Source organism: Haliotis rubra, unplaced genomic scaffold, assembly GCF_003918875.1.
Source record: "Haliotis rubra isolate DU_JTF1 unplaced genomic scaffold, ASM391887v1 Scf6, whole genome shotgun sequence".
In the NCBI taxonomy this organism is placed as follows: domain Eukaryota; kingdom Metazoa; phylum Mollusca; class Gastropoda; order Lepetellida; family Haliotidae; genus Haliotis; species Haliotis rubra.
The window spans coordinates 70,463-88,321 of record NW_025767301.1 but is presented as its reverse complement, the minus strand read 5'-3'; the positions used below and the strand labels follow the sequence as shown (position 1 = coordinate 88,321).

Here is a 17,859-nt window from a genome sequence, read left to right as displayed (position 1 = left end):
ATGTATCGCGAAGAGTTCGTGCAAACGACGGAAGCAGCACATGTCGAATTATATGTGATCATGTCAACTCGGATCCAAAAGGCGGCAAACTACATGCATTCTGTTGCCACTTTGACCACATTTCACAAAAGCGTTCATAATACACAATTTCTTATATTTGTGGGTACTCACGTATCTTTGTACATGTCGGCGCAATGTCGGTATGTACACGTGTGCTAGAAACTGGGTGTCCACCGAATCATTTTACAGAATATTTGAAACATTAAAGGCCTATATTGTCCTTGCGGTACATTCATTTGTATCTGCACAACAGCGCTGGTTTCCATTCAAGCATAAGGCTACATAGCGAAATTCTAGAAATGTCAAGCAAATACGTATTATAAGGAGCTCTGAAGACACAGGAGCTATTTCTGCCCAAGACCCAGTCTCTTACTGCAATGTGGCGTAAAATGTCACCGAAGTTTCTTTTCTCTGACGTTTCGTTATTTCATCGTTTTATCAGTTTCGGTCAACACGAGATTGGTTTACTGGAACTACAGACAGTGATATTTTAAAGCAACGCATCAACGGTCAGTAGGAATTATACCATTCAGATCTTTAAAGGAAATCTTTAATGAAATCCAATCATTCATAAAGCACATAGAAACAAGTATTTTCAAGAAGGTTTTTATGAAGTCAACATTTATTGCCAAATACCTTTAAAAACCACTCGTGTTCCGGAAACTACCGAGAGTTAATTGGCAAGAATTGTCATCACGTGAACTGACGTCCTAGTGGAGTGCTAACTTGCAGTTGGTCTCTGCTTCTATTTAATGCTAGAATCTAACTTCCGTTCGCCGTGGCATCACCATAAAAAAAAAAACACAGATGAAAATGTTGAATTTTCACACAATGACTTTACAAATATTCGTACATATCAATATGAGCTGAAATAGTTTTGACAGCAGCAAGAAAAGCAATGGGAATATATCGAGTGAAGGCGATCAATCAGATGTCACAACGCGAAGACTAGGGAACATAAATTCTTTTGCAAGGAATATAATTATTTTTGATTTCGGTAGAAATAAACTTTATTTGGGTTAATTATAATATATTTCTATTGTTTATCTTCCAACTAAACTTATCAAAATCATGAAACGATGGCGGCTCTTCTTCACGCAGGTATATTTTGAGTTACAGATGTGTCTGTGGGTGTGGATGTACTTGTGCCTACACAGGAAGAGATACAAACATATACATCTATATACATATACACATATTATTATATACAGTGCATCTAATAGTACTAATGTTGTACTATAAATACTAACAATCCTAAGGACTAAACGCTACTTTTGGGTTTCTACGTGAAATAGAATTAATACATATCTAGTAAACTGTTTCACAAGACAGATATTTTTATGTGAAATGTGCAAGGTGTAGATTGGATCTTGCTATTGTCAAAACACGGTGGCTTGTGATGTCAACGCTAAACAATTAGTTCTGAACAGAGGCTAAATGTTTCCTATACACATAATTGGTATATAGTTATTATATATCGCATAGTGTGTCCAGTGGTGGTTGGTTTAGTTATTCCTGCCGTTTAAACAGTTCTTGTAACGTGTACTTTACTGATAAAATGAGGAGTTTTTATACTGATATTTAGCTAACAGTAACATTTGTCCATCGCTATAGCACTGACTACGAGTGAGTGAGTGAGTTTAGTTTTACGCCGCACTCAGCAATATTCCAGCTATATGGCGGCGGTCTGTAAATAATCGAGTCTGGACTAGACAATCCAGTGATCAACAGCATGATCACTAACTACGACATATTTGAGAGACACACAGAGAAAAAACACAAACGAAGGAAGTGTATTTAGGCACAAACAGGAAAAATAAAACTGACAATATTACACTTAAATATACCTCACACAATATTTTAATTGACTTGGGGGATTATAGATACTGTGCATACACAAGATTCTAAAGATTAGTTTACCAACAACTTCCTAAACATTGTCGAAACGTTGTCCATGCATGTGAATACAATTAGAAAGGCTTTCCCATAGGCAAATCATGTTCGTCAAATTTCTTTTTCAAACTACAAGCATATTTATATAGTGATTAAAGTGACGGCCGTCTATAGCAGCTATCCCTGCACAGGCATCAACTAACACAATGTAAACGATTAGCACAGAGTTTGTTTCACATCAATCCGAATGTTTCATTCAAACTGAAAAAAGTATTTCACAAATGTGGTGAGAGTGTGAGGGCATTTGATGGGTCTGTGATTCTGTAATTTATGGAAACTCTCATATGGAAACTCTCATAAGTAAACTCTGATCTCATACAAAGGTTCCTGTCAAACCTCGACAAGAATACGGTACGTTGTCTAACGATATTCCATACGTAGGTTGATGTGGTTTGTACGGGTGTTTTTGTGTTTCGTTTTCTTTTCTTTTAATTTTTGTTGAGTTTGGGTTTTTTATAGGTGGGTGGGGGTTGGGGGCATGACAGATCAGATCAACATGCTTCTTACACTGAACATTAGCTACGCCGATATTTTCCCACGATTTTCCATACGATTGTGTCTTGTCCTTGAGTAAAGTTAGTCCTTTAGAAATGCTTTAGACAACGATTAATATCCGTTAACTACTTCCAGTATCCTTGTACATACTAAACGGGTCATGATTAATACCAGTGTTTGTGATAAGGCGGAGAATCAAACCTTGATCCTAGACCTGACGATCACAAGTTGTAACCACGTGAGCATCAGACCGCTCGTTCAGAGGCAGAAGACACATTTCAAAGATTACCCATAGGCGGAACACCCCCCCACCCCCCTTTCTAAAATAGCTGTATCCGCCCCTGGTTCATATATCAACATTGGAATGAACTGAAAGCAAAAGAACAGAAACAATCCTATATCTAACCAAGGCATAATGTAAAAACTAAATCTAGTCACTGCAGTATCTTATACTGAGCGTGTTAGTGAATACGGTGTTAAGCGCTTTTTTTCAGCAACATCATAGCGGTTGACACCACAACAGGCTTTATACATTATATGAATGTGGGGAATCGAATCCTGATCAGGATTAAGCCGTTGACACATATAAAACGGGAACGTAGTTCCTTTAAGATAATATATACATCAATAAGCTCCTGTCTATACTAGATGTCCACCTGAACTCCTTTTAATATGGGGCGGTCGGTAGTCCAGTGGTTAAATCTTTCGCTCGTCACGCCGAAGACCCGGGTTCGATTCCCCACATGGGTACAATGCGTGAAGTCCATTTCTGGTGTCTTCTGCCGTGATATCGCTGGAATATTGCTAAAAGCGGCGTAAAACTAAACTCACCTCTTAATCTACACTACCATATTAGAATATCAAAGTAGTGGATGTGTCGTCAGCCTTTAGCAACCGATTGCAACAATCTTTAGTTATTTTAGTCATTCGAGTCAGCGTGAGCCTAGTCTCCTACTTGCAGACAATTGCTGACATTTAAAGCCATTAATGTATGTTCATTCACGTTGACAATATTGCATTGCGAAGGGTATCCGCTGTGACGGTGACGAGGCCATTCACATGGCATGTTATTGACGGGGATTGTGGGGGAAGCGGTAGAGCTAGAAATAGTCACGATGCGACACATACCTCAATGCCCTAATTCGGTGTAAAATTGATTTAATATTTACGGAATAAAAAGTCAGATATATTTTCTGAAATCTATTCGTATCGTCAGATGTTCATGTGATGTTAGTGCGTTAGGGTGGCATAGCTGATAAACGCGTTCGCTCGTCACGCCAAAGGCCTTCTTCCATTTCCCAACAATGACACAATGTGAAACCCACTACTGGGGTCTCCCACCAGGATATTGTTGAAACATTGCTTAACGTGACGTAAACCCCCCAACTCAAAATCTGAATTCTATTTGATTCGGTGATAATGCATTCATTGATTCATTATGCATCCATATACGTTGTAATATATTACAACAGGCCTCTGCTACGACGAATTGTTTCATCCAACTGATGAGGGACATCAAAATGTACACTGTGCAAATGTTGGTTTCTTTTAACATTATACTCGGTGAGTGAGTGAGTGAGTTTAGTTTTACGCCGCACTCTGCAATATCCCAGCTATATGGCGGCGGTCTGTAAATAATCGAGTCTGGACCAGACAATCCAGTGATCAACAGCATGAGCATCGATTTTCGCAATTGGGAACCGATGACATGTGTCAACCATACACTCGGTAATACCCCAGCTATATGCCCCCGGTCTGTAAAAACTATTCATACAGACTCTACCAGATAATCCAGTGATTAACTCTCAGGACGAAAACAGTGACAGCCAATGATCCCTGACACCGTCCATTCAGTGGCCTCTTACGACAAGCTTTGTTTATCATATACTTTCACCTAGTTGCTATTATGATCTGGGACATTCTGACTAATGTTTGTGATTGTTGTATTTTGATGATTATGAAACTTAATCCATGTTAATTCGCATCTAGATATGACTATGTATGACTAAGAGATTCGCATATTTCGCCATGACAAATCAGTTCCCCGTTTTCAAGTGTAGAAGATGACACGAAATGATGACAAGGTCACCCACCCCTTCACATCACAACCTATATGTCCCCAGTAAAGTGATGATTAGCAATACACTGAGGATTCTAACTCACAGGCAAGCTGACACAATTCCCCAACGGCCGTTTATGCATCTAATTTGGATGTGTCCCGCACATGTCTTCTCCTTGTGATTTTAGGCAGAACATGTTGTAGTGCTTTCTGACAATGACACTTAACCGTTCTGTCAGGACACATCCAAACAGCTGTTCAAGAACCTCGAGTGAGTGAGTGAGTTTAGTTTTACGCCACTTTTAGCAATATTCCAGCAATATCACGGCGGGGACACCAGGAATGGGTTTCACACATTGCACCCATGTGGGGAATCGAACCCGGGTCTCCGGCGTGACGAGCGCACGCTTTAACCACTAGGCTACTTCACCGCCCCAAGAATCTCGAGTACATCCTTGCACATGGCTGCATGCCTCTACCCGTCTGTCATGAACGTGGGGATCTACTGGGCTAACACATTCACTGTTTCGCGACACTGCAGTCCTTTTTTGTTGGATGATCCGTATACCACCAAATCCTGATCCTAAGCAAACTGTGAGTAGTATACACAACTGCTGATTGTATGTTAGACCTATGATCTTTGAAAATCAAACATAGCTATTTTCGGCACAAATTCACATTATTTCAAACATGATGGTCATGTTAATACATTTCTTACCCAAGTCTTGGCTGAACCAATTATATTAAACAAATTACCCAGCCACATGTGATGTCAACCATGAAACTTTTCCTTGAAACCTTCACAGAAACCTGACTTGCTGTAACCCTGATCCAACAACTGGTGCCCGTGGGGATGCCAACTTCTCTCTTGCAAAAGTAACGCTTGCCTAAATTTAGTTCAGTCTATCAGCAACCATATCCAAACGGTCTGTAATATATGAGAGCCTATCAACAGTTAATAAGTGAGTGAGCTACGTTTAGTGCTGCTTTGAGATACGTAGTACAGTGTGATAAGTACTTTAGACACTGTATTGTACAACAGCCCATAAAACAGCTGATGATATGACAGTCCTGTCACTAGCTGCCCACTGCGCTGATCATAATGACAAAAAGGTCATTCACTTATTTCTTCGGGGCACATAATCACACTTCGACAAGAGTGTGTCAAATGTCAACCTCGCACTTGACATAGTACGCATTACTAGTGCTTCAGATACCGTAAAGTTCGTAACAATGGCTCTATAATACAGACATGTTTAATTGAACATTAGAAAAGAACAGTCAGCAAGATCCATTGTCATTATATTTTTCTTCTCTATTTCATGATAAAATAAAATAAATCACATACAGTTGATCTGCTGTTAATTACTTTGACTGTTCATCATTCCAGCTATTTCAGGTTGAGCGATCACGGGGCTTTATGTACGTACTTATTTAAAAAAATATTGCGTCAGCTAGGAATCGTTGGGGGTATTTTATAAACTTGTTGAGTCATATACTGTATAAACTACTCCACGTTTGATAGGGTTAATGAGCTATGTCACCCCTTTTTAATGCACTTGATATGCACTGCCAATAAAACTAAAAGTGATTTTCAAATATATAATAGAAAAGAAAACTGTCGAAGGCTTAAGCCAAGTCGCCTGACTGCAGTCGGCCGATGGCGATGTTGCCTTGAGCTTCTGTTAGTCGAGGCAAAATTTTCATTTGCTGTACAATTGTGATGATAAACAAAATGAAAACCCATCATTCCTCAAGAAAAATTTATGTGAAATGAAATTCAAAATAGTCCAATAAATGTCAAAACAGTCCATGTCACAGAAAAACGTTATTTAAGAAACTAGCATGGTGCTTTGTGTACACGCTGGCATCTTTAACGGACGGGGTACAATGGGAGGAGGAACAGCGCAAAGCCACGTGCTGCACAACGGTACTGGGAATGACATTGACAGAAGGGACGTCTCATAAACAAATAGTCGCAATCTGACTCGCTCATGTCATAGCCCTCGTTGTCAATGCTGAATGGCTCGAGTCACTGCTTATGGTCACGTCTATGCTTGTGACTGTTTTTGCTAGAGCCCATTACGTGACCAGTATCTTGACTCTATCTCGTTGACGACTTTGGCAAGGCTGCCAAGTCTCAACTGTTAGCCGACAAAAGGATTGTTTTATTAGCGTTTAATTTCAACGTTGTCTTCAATCATCCAGCTTTAGCCGTTTCATCCAGCATTTGATGTCTTCAGTATTATATATTTTACGAATGTACCGATAAAGTTCCTTGTTCTATCCAGCTGCCACAGGGACATGGCTGTTGACGTCCCCAGAACAATCAACCTGTCTTGAGGGGCTTAAAGCGTCACCTGGAGCAAGGACGGTTAATGCGCAGTTTGGAGAGTGTCGCCACCAAGACCCTGTCATACATGCGTACATCGTGGAGCGTGTATATGTCATTCATAGCGAATTATATTGTGCATAAATTCTTACAAAAGGATTCATCTGTCTACAGTGAGTGAGTGAGTGAGTGAGATGGGTTTTACGTCACTTTTAGCAATATTCCAGCAATATTACGGGGGCAGAAATGGGCTTCATACATTGTATCCATGTGGGAAACGAACCCGGGCTTTCGGCATGACGAGCGGACGCATTAACCACTAGCTACCTCGCTGCCCCCTGTTTACAGTGTATTTACAGCCTAAAGGGCATATCGTGTATTGGCATGAGAAAGGTTATGTACGTTTTCTCAAAACCACCGAACATTAAGCGAATCATATACAACTGTAAAACAATTGAGCACACCTAATCTATACTCGGGTTACAATGTTCAATGATTTTTCTGCCACTATTGTACGAAGAAGCTTATCCGATGACCAGAGATATACAACGTACGGCATGTCCCTTAGAGCAATTGGTCGGGAAATGAATGTCCACTCCACAGTTGTCAGTCGTTGGGTCAGATAAAAGGGAAATTAGATAAAAACTAATTAGGTGAAAGATCGCCCACATACTGGGAGACCCAGGGTAAAGTCAGACTTGTAGACAGGGCAGTACTCAGGCCCACTCGACGACAACCATTTGCCACAAGCACTATTCTGAAGCACCACTGGTTAACATTAAGCCGGGAATCTGCGAGAACAGCCCGGAATCGCCCAAGGAGAGCGGGTACAGCTCTAGAAAGGTCATCAAACGTTCTCTACTGAGTTTGCTGTTTACCACGGTACCACGGAAACATGGGACTTGGCGAAGTATACATTGGTCTGAGGTGAGGTGAGGTGAAATTGGGTTTTACGTCGTGCTTAAGAATATTTCGCTCATATGACGACGTGCATGCGTGTGTATGTGTATGTGCGGCTGCTTGTACTAGCCCAGACTTAAGCTGGTTTTATAGTGCTAGCCCACTGAGATACCATGCCACAATGAAGCATGAATACCCCACTCAGACACATTATACTGTATTCGAGCCGACCAGTCCTTGTTGTACCCATTAATGCCGAGCGCCAGACAGGGACCAACAAGTACCATATTTTAACGTCTTTTGGTATGACGCGGTCGGGGATCGAACCCGCGACCTTCCGCTCTCCGGGCGGACGCTCTAACCACTACACCACGGAGGCGGTCATTGGTCTGAGGAAAGCTGATTCTTTCTTCATATACTGAACCGCAAAAGAAACGCAAGTTACTATTTTCAAAACATACGTTCCAAATGCATTCCTTTTAGGACAACAAAGTATACCATTATAGAACCAGGCATTCGATGATGGTTTTGCCGTTGTTGCCGCTGATTCTTGACCATATCGCCCAAACGCAATCATTTTTATGTTTTTCGTGTTTTTTGCATGAAGTTTTTGTGTTTCACACAAAAATGCGTGAATTTCACTCCAGTTTGAAGCTTTATAAGGCAGGTCATTCAAAAAACACCATAGAATCTGCATCGAAACGTCGCATTCACGAATAAAAGAAGTTGTTATCAATAAGTTTGTTATCAATAAGTTTGTTATATATTGTGTCTCTCTTTACTGTAAACTCGACTTGGTGACAATACGTGGGAACTTGACGAGTGATCAGTATAACCAGAACGTGCTGGATTCAGTTGCTCAGCAATGCTGTTCCCGATCTGATGCAGTGACAGCTTTCATTAAGAATAATGCAGTGGTCCGCCATGAGTCTAGAGCTGCACCCCCTGGGGCACATTTGGGAGTTCATCGGGCGACGGATACAAACAAGCACGTGTTCCACCTATTCAAAAATCTGCCTGAGTTGGATGCAGCTTTGCATCAAGAATAACAACAATTTCCTCTGCAACGGATACAACTGACGTGGGTTACACGACGCAGGGTACAGGCAGTTATCCAAACATATTGGGTACACATATCAGTCTAAGTAAACTTAGGCTCAGAATTATTCCTTACACTGCTATACTGAGTCTAACAAAACCTAGTAGAAGGTCGCGTCAGCTAACCTTTGAGCGACCTATGACCGTCCAATCAAACGCGAGACGGCCGAACGGATTTAACCAATCAGACAACGACTACTGGTTAGGGTTCGGCGGGACTTACAAAGCGGTTTTGGGATTTCCTCTTCCCTGATCGCTGACACTGATCTATCAACAAACGAACATCCGCGTAAAACACAGATATTTGACATGCAGAAAGTACGCTTGTGGGTTTCTAAAGACATGGTTACTATTTGCTTATATTGTCGCAAGATGACCTCCTTGAATATTGACAAAAACGCTATTTTCAGCGACTGTTTACTCATTGAGTGTATCACTCGGATCGTGCGGAAAATAGCATTCGGAATCGTTCGAGTTTTTGAGGTAAAGGCGAATGTTAACTTTCGCGATTTGGTAAGCTGTGTTCTGATTGGTCAGTCCAAAAGATTAGCTGACTCGACCTTCTATTAGGTTTTGTTAGACTCAGTATAGCAGTGTAACGAATAATACTGAGCCTGAGTTTACTTAGGCTGGTACACCTATTGGTTTTACAGCGCTTCTGGGTTACAAATAAACATTTTTTTGTCTCATCACATACACATTATGTTGCCTGATCCTCTCTCTTGATCCATACTTGTAATAAGTATCATTTTGAGCCAAAACAATATGATTTGTGTATTGTGATATATTCAGTCTACTGCCCTGTTTGTGTTTTCTTGTAGCCAAGACGTGATGTGCATTACAAAACATCAAGCTTTACCAACGTACTAAACTAAACACCTCCCAAAGGTGCTTAACCTTTATCAGGTGTATATGTTAACAATGTTTTAAAGAGGGAGTGTTTGAATCGTTCCAAACATGTTTCCGTGAGCTGTATGTGGGTGATGAGGGTGACGAACATTTACGACAATAACATATATGACTGTGTTTTCGTCACGCCCAGATTCACATCCAAAAGTGTCAGACGGAAGACAGTTGCCATAGTGCCGAGCGTTGCAATGAAAGTACAACGTCCTTTCGGTAAAGTCACAACAAATCATCAGCAACGCGGTGCATGCACGACATCAATACACATATAATTTGAAGGTAAACATGACAATATACCGATTGTTGAACCCAAACAGCTTTTAAACATTTCCGTTGGACAGTTATACAATTGTGATGAGGTGATATGGGGTTTTAAGTTGTACTTAAGAATACTTCGCTCATATGACGATGTGCATGTGTGTGTGTGTGTGTGTGTGTGTGTGTGTGTGTGTGTGTGTGTGTGTGTGTGTGTGTGTGCTACTAGCCCCGATTTAAGTTGGTTTTATAGTGCTAGCTCGCTGAGATACCATGAAGCAGTTAAGCATGAATATCCCAATCAGACACATTAAACAGACTCGACCGGTCATTGTTGTTCCCATTAATGCCGAGCGCCAAGCAGGGACCAACAAGTACCATATTTTAACGTATTTTAATATGAAGCGGCCGGGGATCGAACCCGCAACCTCTAACCACTACACCACGGAGGCGGACAGTGTGTAACACTGTATCATTTTAGACAGGGGAAGCTTGTTTATGGGAAGTGTGAGTGAGTTTAGTTTCACGCGGCTTTTAGCAATAGTACAGCAACACCAGAAATGGGCTTCCCACATTGTACCCATGTGGGGAATCGCACCCGGGTCTTCGGCGTGACGAACGAACGCTTTAACCATTAGGCAAACCCTACCGCCCCGTTTATCGAAAGAACTGATTGCATATGGCGTAATTAAGTCTTCATAAACTGCGTTAAAACTGTACGTGACATGTGCCAGGGGAAGGTATTCGCATCTGTCTTCAACATAGTTAATGTTATGGCGTCACGAAGAATTAAAGGGCATGTATGGCTCGTGTTGCATCAGCTTTCACGGACACCACCAGCGTATAATGTCCAGTTGTCAAGTCTTGCGACTTGTCCCACTTTGCGAGTCGAAGAATATAAAACTTAAAAAACGAACAGTGTCAAGCACAAATGTCAAGCATGAACCACGTTTATGTTGGTTGTTTTTTTGTTGAATGACGCTGTGAGGAATCTCATAATTATAAGAGGCTGCCAGTAATTAATCGAGTTTGGATCAAGCAAACTAGTGACTGATATCATGAGCAACGCCCTTAAACACTAATGAGTGAGTTTAGTTTTACGCCGCTTTTAGCAATTTCACATCAATATCGCGAGGGGTGGGGTGGGTGGGGTGGTGAAGTCACAGCCTCTAATTATAAAAGCTAAGTTAGACCCCATGTCATCTATCCTAAAGCTGACTTCATATGTACAACTTGCGATACTATCTGATTAAATAGGATGCGGTTTTAAGGATATATCAACAATGTAGGTATTAGGGCATAGCCTGTGAGAAGATGACTGTGTACTGCTCGGATATACTTCGTTAACATAAGCTGGATGGATCAGCACGTCAATAGGTATAATACCATGTATATATCAGGCTTAGTGATATGTAATTTCAACAGGGGTGAATCTGTTATCGTCCCATCTTTTGACCTGTGACTTTCGATCTTCGTGCATAGTCATTTGTTGAAGGACGTGAGAAGGAATATGAATCGTGAAGCGTTGGGTAGAGATGTGTGTGCACACGTAAACCGAAAGCACATACACACACGAGCATTAGTTAAGCACCACTTGAATTCAAGGGCGTTGTTTTAGAATATTGGTCCAAACGGAGTCTTTAACTGACATGGCGTAAGGTTCTTTGGTCTTGTGACATCTTTTACATGTTACCGAACGGCCGTTGTCGCGTATGGAGACGTCGTAACGAAGCATATCACCTGGAGCTGATCGGTTCAGGACGTCCTGGATACCACCGTCGTGTCACGTTTTGATAACCATCCACTTGCCACTTACGATATTCATGAATGGCAACGATAGACCTCGCCGTTCTCCAGCCGTCATCGTCCATTTGCAGAATAACGCAATCATGGTCCTCAAAGAGCCCCGAAAGGAACACAATCAAACACCTTTGGGACGGACGGTCTTGGAAGCCAATTTCGAGCAAGAGGTCCTTCTGTTCAAAATCTGCAGAAACTGATGCAGACACTCCTATGATGAGAATGCTTGATTGCCAGTATGAGAAGAGTATTGACAGATGTTATCCGTGCGTGCTGTGGCTACAACTGGTACTGATGTAGTCGCCAGTGGTGGTTCATACAATCACACCAATCATTGTTTGAGAACCGCGTGATAATCAGATTGGTGGCGTAGTCATGGTATCCATTCATTACGGCATTGTTGATATTCACGTTTTTGTGTATTCCCTCCAAGATGTTAACCAAATTTCAATGTCAGTTTTGTTTTTGTTTTATTCAGAGTTAAATATGTTACAGTCACCATTTACTAAACTGTGTGCATCTGTTGAAAGATGACAAAGGCATTGTTTCGTGAACAAAATTCTGTGGTCATTTTCCACACTTGGTCGATATTTGTCACCGTATCGCAGTTTTGTAGATCGATATTAATATTAATGAACAGATTGACTGGTCCAGGCTTGATTACTTACAGACCGACGTCATATAGCTGGAATACTGCTGAGTGCGGCGTTAAATAAACAAAACAGTTCACATGGGCTCCATAGGTTGGATGCCATGAGACCAGGTTGGCCAGTCAATGCGGACAATAGCCTCCTGTTCCAAGTAGGCTTCAAGTCGTGCCTTATCGTCCTTGTGGGATGAAGTCTATCCCGCTTACATCAACATTCGTTCTCACATATACAGCCAGAATGTCATCCCTCGTTAGGACATGAAGATCGGTTCTTCAACGTCAAAGTATAAATGAACCCCTGCACAGCTGGCATGTTCGGTTACGATGGAATCCTGAACTTGTTCTTCGCCACACCAAGGCATGATGATCTGTGAAGTCTTGAAAATACTGGGGCTAAATCCTGACCTGTACAAATAATGTGGTCTTCAGTCCAATCCAAACATGCCTGTTTGTTATTACACGCTACTCTTTTAAGTGTAGTAATGAGGCTATAATGTCTGTGTGGTGTAACGCTGTCGACCACCTGCATGTCGTTGAGTAGCTGATCAAAACGTCTGGAATTGATTCCAAGCCCTTATGATCATATTGTTCCAGACTCAATTTATTTACAAACAACATCATACATCTGTAATACTACTGAAACAAATTTATGCTCATGATATAGTCACAATTGTACATCTGCTTTGGGCAGAGATTTCTTATGAATGTGGAAAGTGTTTTGTCGCTTCTATTTTACATCATCGAAAACATCAAAAACATCCTTTGCAAACCTTGAGCAGTATATGGTGAATCATAACAAAGATGTTACAAACATGTTTCTGTGAGCTACATGGTTTTGGTGCTTCTATATTTTAAGATATCAAAAATATCCTTTGAGCAGTATATGGTGAATCATAACAAAGATGTTACAAACATGTTTCTGTGAGCTACATGGTTTTGGTGCTTCTATATTTTAAGATATCAAAAATATCCTTTGAGCAGTATATGGTGAATCATAACAAAGATGTTCCAAACATGTTTCTGAGAGCTATATGTGGGTGATGAGGGTGACGAACATTTACGACAGTAGCATATATCTGTTTTCATCACGTCTAGATTCACATCCAAAACTGTCAGACGGAAGACAGTTGCCATAGTGCCGAGAGTTGGGATAAAAGGACGTCGTCTGTTCGGTAAAGTCAAGTTACAGTCCGTTTGATTTCATTTGAGACCGATGAATAAACAAGTTGTTTAACAAACGATCATTATTTTGTTGTCACTTACCGCTATTTTTCACGAGGGGGTGACCACTTGCTGGTAAAAGAGCCAGGTAATCAACAAGCAGTAAGTGATAAGAAAATAATGATCGTTTGTTAAACAACTTGTTTATCCGGGTGTCCAAAATTATGAGACAAGATTTCATGTGACTGTGCAACGTTTGATTTTTTGGCATTTATTAGATATTGTGTTAGTGAGCAATTCATCGGTCTCAAATGAAGTCAAACGGACTATACATGAATCGTCAGCAACTTGGTGTCATGGTGGCCATTCATTCCGGCATCGTTCATATTCACGTTTTTTGTGCATTCCAATTATCTTGTTAACCAAATTTATACACGTTACAGTTACCATTTAGGTACGCGGAATTAGTTTTCAAAGCACGTAAAACCACATGTAGTATTTTCGTACTAACACAGATATGTGGGTGTTGCTTGATTAATGCTGATGTGTGTATATAATTATATGCCTAATGTAAATTTAAGTATAATTATCTAACATTTGGCAACAACAAATTTTTAAGGCCCTAAGACTTATGTTCATTCGATGTTGTCATATTCCTACAATTACTGATTGTTATAGAGCATGGTGGTGAATATACCCCTGTTCGAAACATACATACCAATTAATGCTGCTTTCAGGTAACTGTTACTAGAATACCGTTTACATTAACAAAGCGTTCCTGTTATCAAACCGTAAAAGGGTTCCGTGTACAAGTGTTCCAGGTCACACTGTGACGTTGGACAAATCAAAGCTCACTGATCGTATAACCTTGTGTGATAAACGTTGACTTCACTAAAGGTATGGGACTACGTAGACAGTCTCATAGGGACCTACTCATTGTACAACACCATGTACATTTTAGATACTAACTCCACGAAATGACGTGTTTTTACAGTCATGGCATTTAAGATTTATTAAACTCGTATATTTATCTCAAATGCCAAAGTACAAAGTAGCTGATGCGATGGCCTTTTGATTATGACGTTTGTTCGACACAAGAACCGAGATTGTTTTCTTCTGAAAAATCATTGAACATATGTTTGAGTAAAAATAGTGTACTGCATCACACATAGTTTTGATCACTGATGCGTCAACTATTGAAATGTTCCCAAATGTCTGTCATCAAACTGCATATAAGTTGCTGAAAATATGCTCGACTTCAAGTGAATGTTGCTTATTTGAAAAAATCATTAGTTTCGGGACATCCAGTAAAAACTGCTCTAATGTTCGGTCCCTCAATGAACTGCAACATCGGTTGAACGCAACACTTCACCTTACATGTGAAATGTATCGAAAGTAAAGTATATGTGCTTCAGGAACGTCAAACATCTTCATTTTAGTCACTAAAATGTATACCTTATGTTAATTGTTGCTTTGCGATTTCAAAGCCAGGACAGTGTTAATGAGAGCCGTATGACTATATCTCATCAACGTGAGATAACGTGTAGCATAGGTACGTGTATAAGCCATATGAGAATTCCACTCGATGACGTCATGTTTAGAAACGTTTAGGTCAACTACGAGTTGTTCCCGCCTACAAACATGGAGATGGACCAGACTGATTAGTATTTCATATATTGCAAAACTCCTTTGGGGTATGATAACACTTAAACATCTTAGACCATCCGGACCATTCAGTTGCCCCTTACGGAATTAAAACCGGAACCCTAAAGAATTGTGTGGCAGGGGCGGATACAGCTTTTGAGAAAGGGGGTGCACAATATTGAGAAAAGGAGGGTGCACACTTCATTTTCACCAGAGTTTCAATGGTCATTTAACAAACTTTTAGCACAAAGGGGTGTGTGCAAATACACACACACACACACACACACACACACACACACACACACACACACACACACACACACCGGATCCGCCTATGATAACGATGATGATGAAAGAAAAGACACATATTTCAAGCATGAGAAAATGTGCCTTCTACAGAGAGTAATGTCTATATACCCAGCAGCTGGACATAAATATATCAAACATTTTAGGGCAGTTTCTCATTAGTCACGGCGTGTGAACAGTACGTTTGTTTTTCTTGTAGCTACAAAACACACAATGTGCATCGTGGTAACAACGATAACAGGCTTAACACTGATATCAAGCAGATATCACTAAGGATGTTTGTGGTCAGGACATGGATACAAATACACGCGTTGTCAACACAGAGTTGTCTTTCACGAGGTAAAGTTTGCTCAGCCTATAACACCATGGGCCACCATCGACCTACTTACAGGGTATTTACAGTCAGGTAATCAACAAGCGTGTGTGGTGAAATTTCAATTTCACACGTGCAACCAACAACTGGTCCCCCCATATAAAAAATAGCGAAAAGTGACAACAAAATAGCGGTTATTTGTTAAACAAGTTTTATATTCGAGTATCCAAAATTATGAGACAAATCATCAGAGTTGGTCTGTCGATTTCATGTGACAGTGCAAGATTTGGTTTTGTTGCAATTATTAGATTTTGTAATAGTGAGCAATTCATCGGTCTCAAGAGAAATCAAACGGACTGTCTGGTTGCTTTGATGTGAAATTGGCAATAATTCTTTGCTATGTTTGCTTCTCCTACACACACACACACACACGCACACACACGCACACGTTTTCCCAGCCCTCTATCCAATTTGATAAACCCCCCTACGAACCCTTTTTATCCATATTTGTTTCGTTCAAAACGACTGGGGTGCATATATTTTCTAAGTAAAGTGCATATTCCGGTTTTCGCTGTTTCTGAGGAAAGATATTTCGCAGAATCCTGTGTGTTACGTTTCCTTGTCCTCGTATCACTGTACGAAGAGGATGCAGAGTTGAAATATCCACAAGGAAGCTACAAGGTTCTTTTCCTCTTTTTCCTAAACTGGAGTGGTAATATTATTCCCTGATCGCTAGATAACATTAACTGAAAGCACACTGAACCCACTGCAAATTGTTAAGTGAGTTTGGTATGAGGTCACACTGAACAATATTCAGTACATCCTAGTGAACCAACAAGGTGGACAGCTGGCAGAATAAACCTACAGGTGCAGTGTTTGCCCTTAACCCTGAAAAGCTGCTGGCTCTAAGGACCCAGAACCATAAAAAGTTCGGGGTCCTGATCAGAATGTGTAGGCCCTATGTTTTAATATGGAAGAAAATACTCTTAGTTATTGAGGATGAAAAAGCTGTTGGCCATAAGGACCTGCAGAAAACAAAAGCTGTGGGTCCGAGTGGTTTTCAGTCGGCTATCGGCCGACGTTAATTTCGAACGCTGTGCAGGTGTATGATGCTGCCAAGCATAGCATCGTGAGTGAGTGAGTTTAGTTTTAAGTCGCACTCAGCAATATTACGTTTTCTGTAAAATTTCCAGTAATCTATACTAAGTGACCGAGCCATCCCACCCGATTCCCTCTTACCCCCTTTATACGACAAGCACAAGCTGCTGAAGGCCATTTCTAATCTGGACGTTTACGGCATTTGGGGAACTTAAAGGTCATAATAGAAAATCGTTTGGGGAAGATCGCCAAAATTTCAAACTAAAAACGTAATTGGTCCGATGAAATGGCTGGAAGAAAATGTCCTGTCCATACCAGAGTGCGTGACTTGATCAGGGTAAAACGGAAGATACCGTTCTGTGTTCACTAACATTTAGCTCAGCCAAAGCAGCAAGGCACGTACGCACACATGCACGACTGGTGGCAGGCCTCCAAAATGATGTCATTCGTGAAAAAAGTCTATGGTGCACCGCTTGACTGCCTAAGCTAAGTGCATGATCTGCAAATAACTTCTTGGGGACATTCCCAATTAATCACATACACCCTTAACTGCTTTGAAGAATGTAAAAACCATTTAAGATAAGAAAATACTGTTTAATCATGCCTCAAAGTGGATATGGAGTCAATTATAAATGAAAGTGTCCTGAATGATAAATGAAGCGTAAAGTTGGAGCAATGTGACCCAGTCAAGCCTGCAATCGCTGTAAAGACAGCAAGGCCACGAAGAAACCAACGTATACGTCGTCTTTCATGTTCCATACCAGGAGTCTTTGAAGTGAAAAAAAAAAACTACTACTGTACTCCACCGCTGTGGATCGTGTAGTACAAGC

At 40.7% G+C, this 17,859-nt stretch overlaps 1 protein-coding gene across 1 annotated transcript in view; it reads right to left on the bottom strand.

Annotated features, from left to right (window-relative positions):
* Positions 1-1,103: 1,103 nt before the first annotated feature.
* Positions 1,104-17,859, bottom strand: part of LOC124255270 — a 45,556-nt gene continuing 28,800 nt past the window's right edge. The window contains exon 5 of the mRNA XM_046689131.1: positions 1,104-1,209. Within this exon, the coding sequence (XP_046545087.1) occupies positions 1,104-1,209 (106 nt within the window). The remainder of the gene's footprint in view (positions 1,210-17,859) is intronic.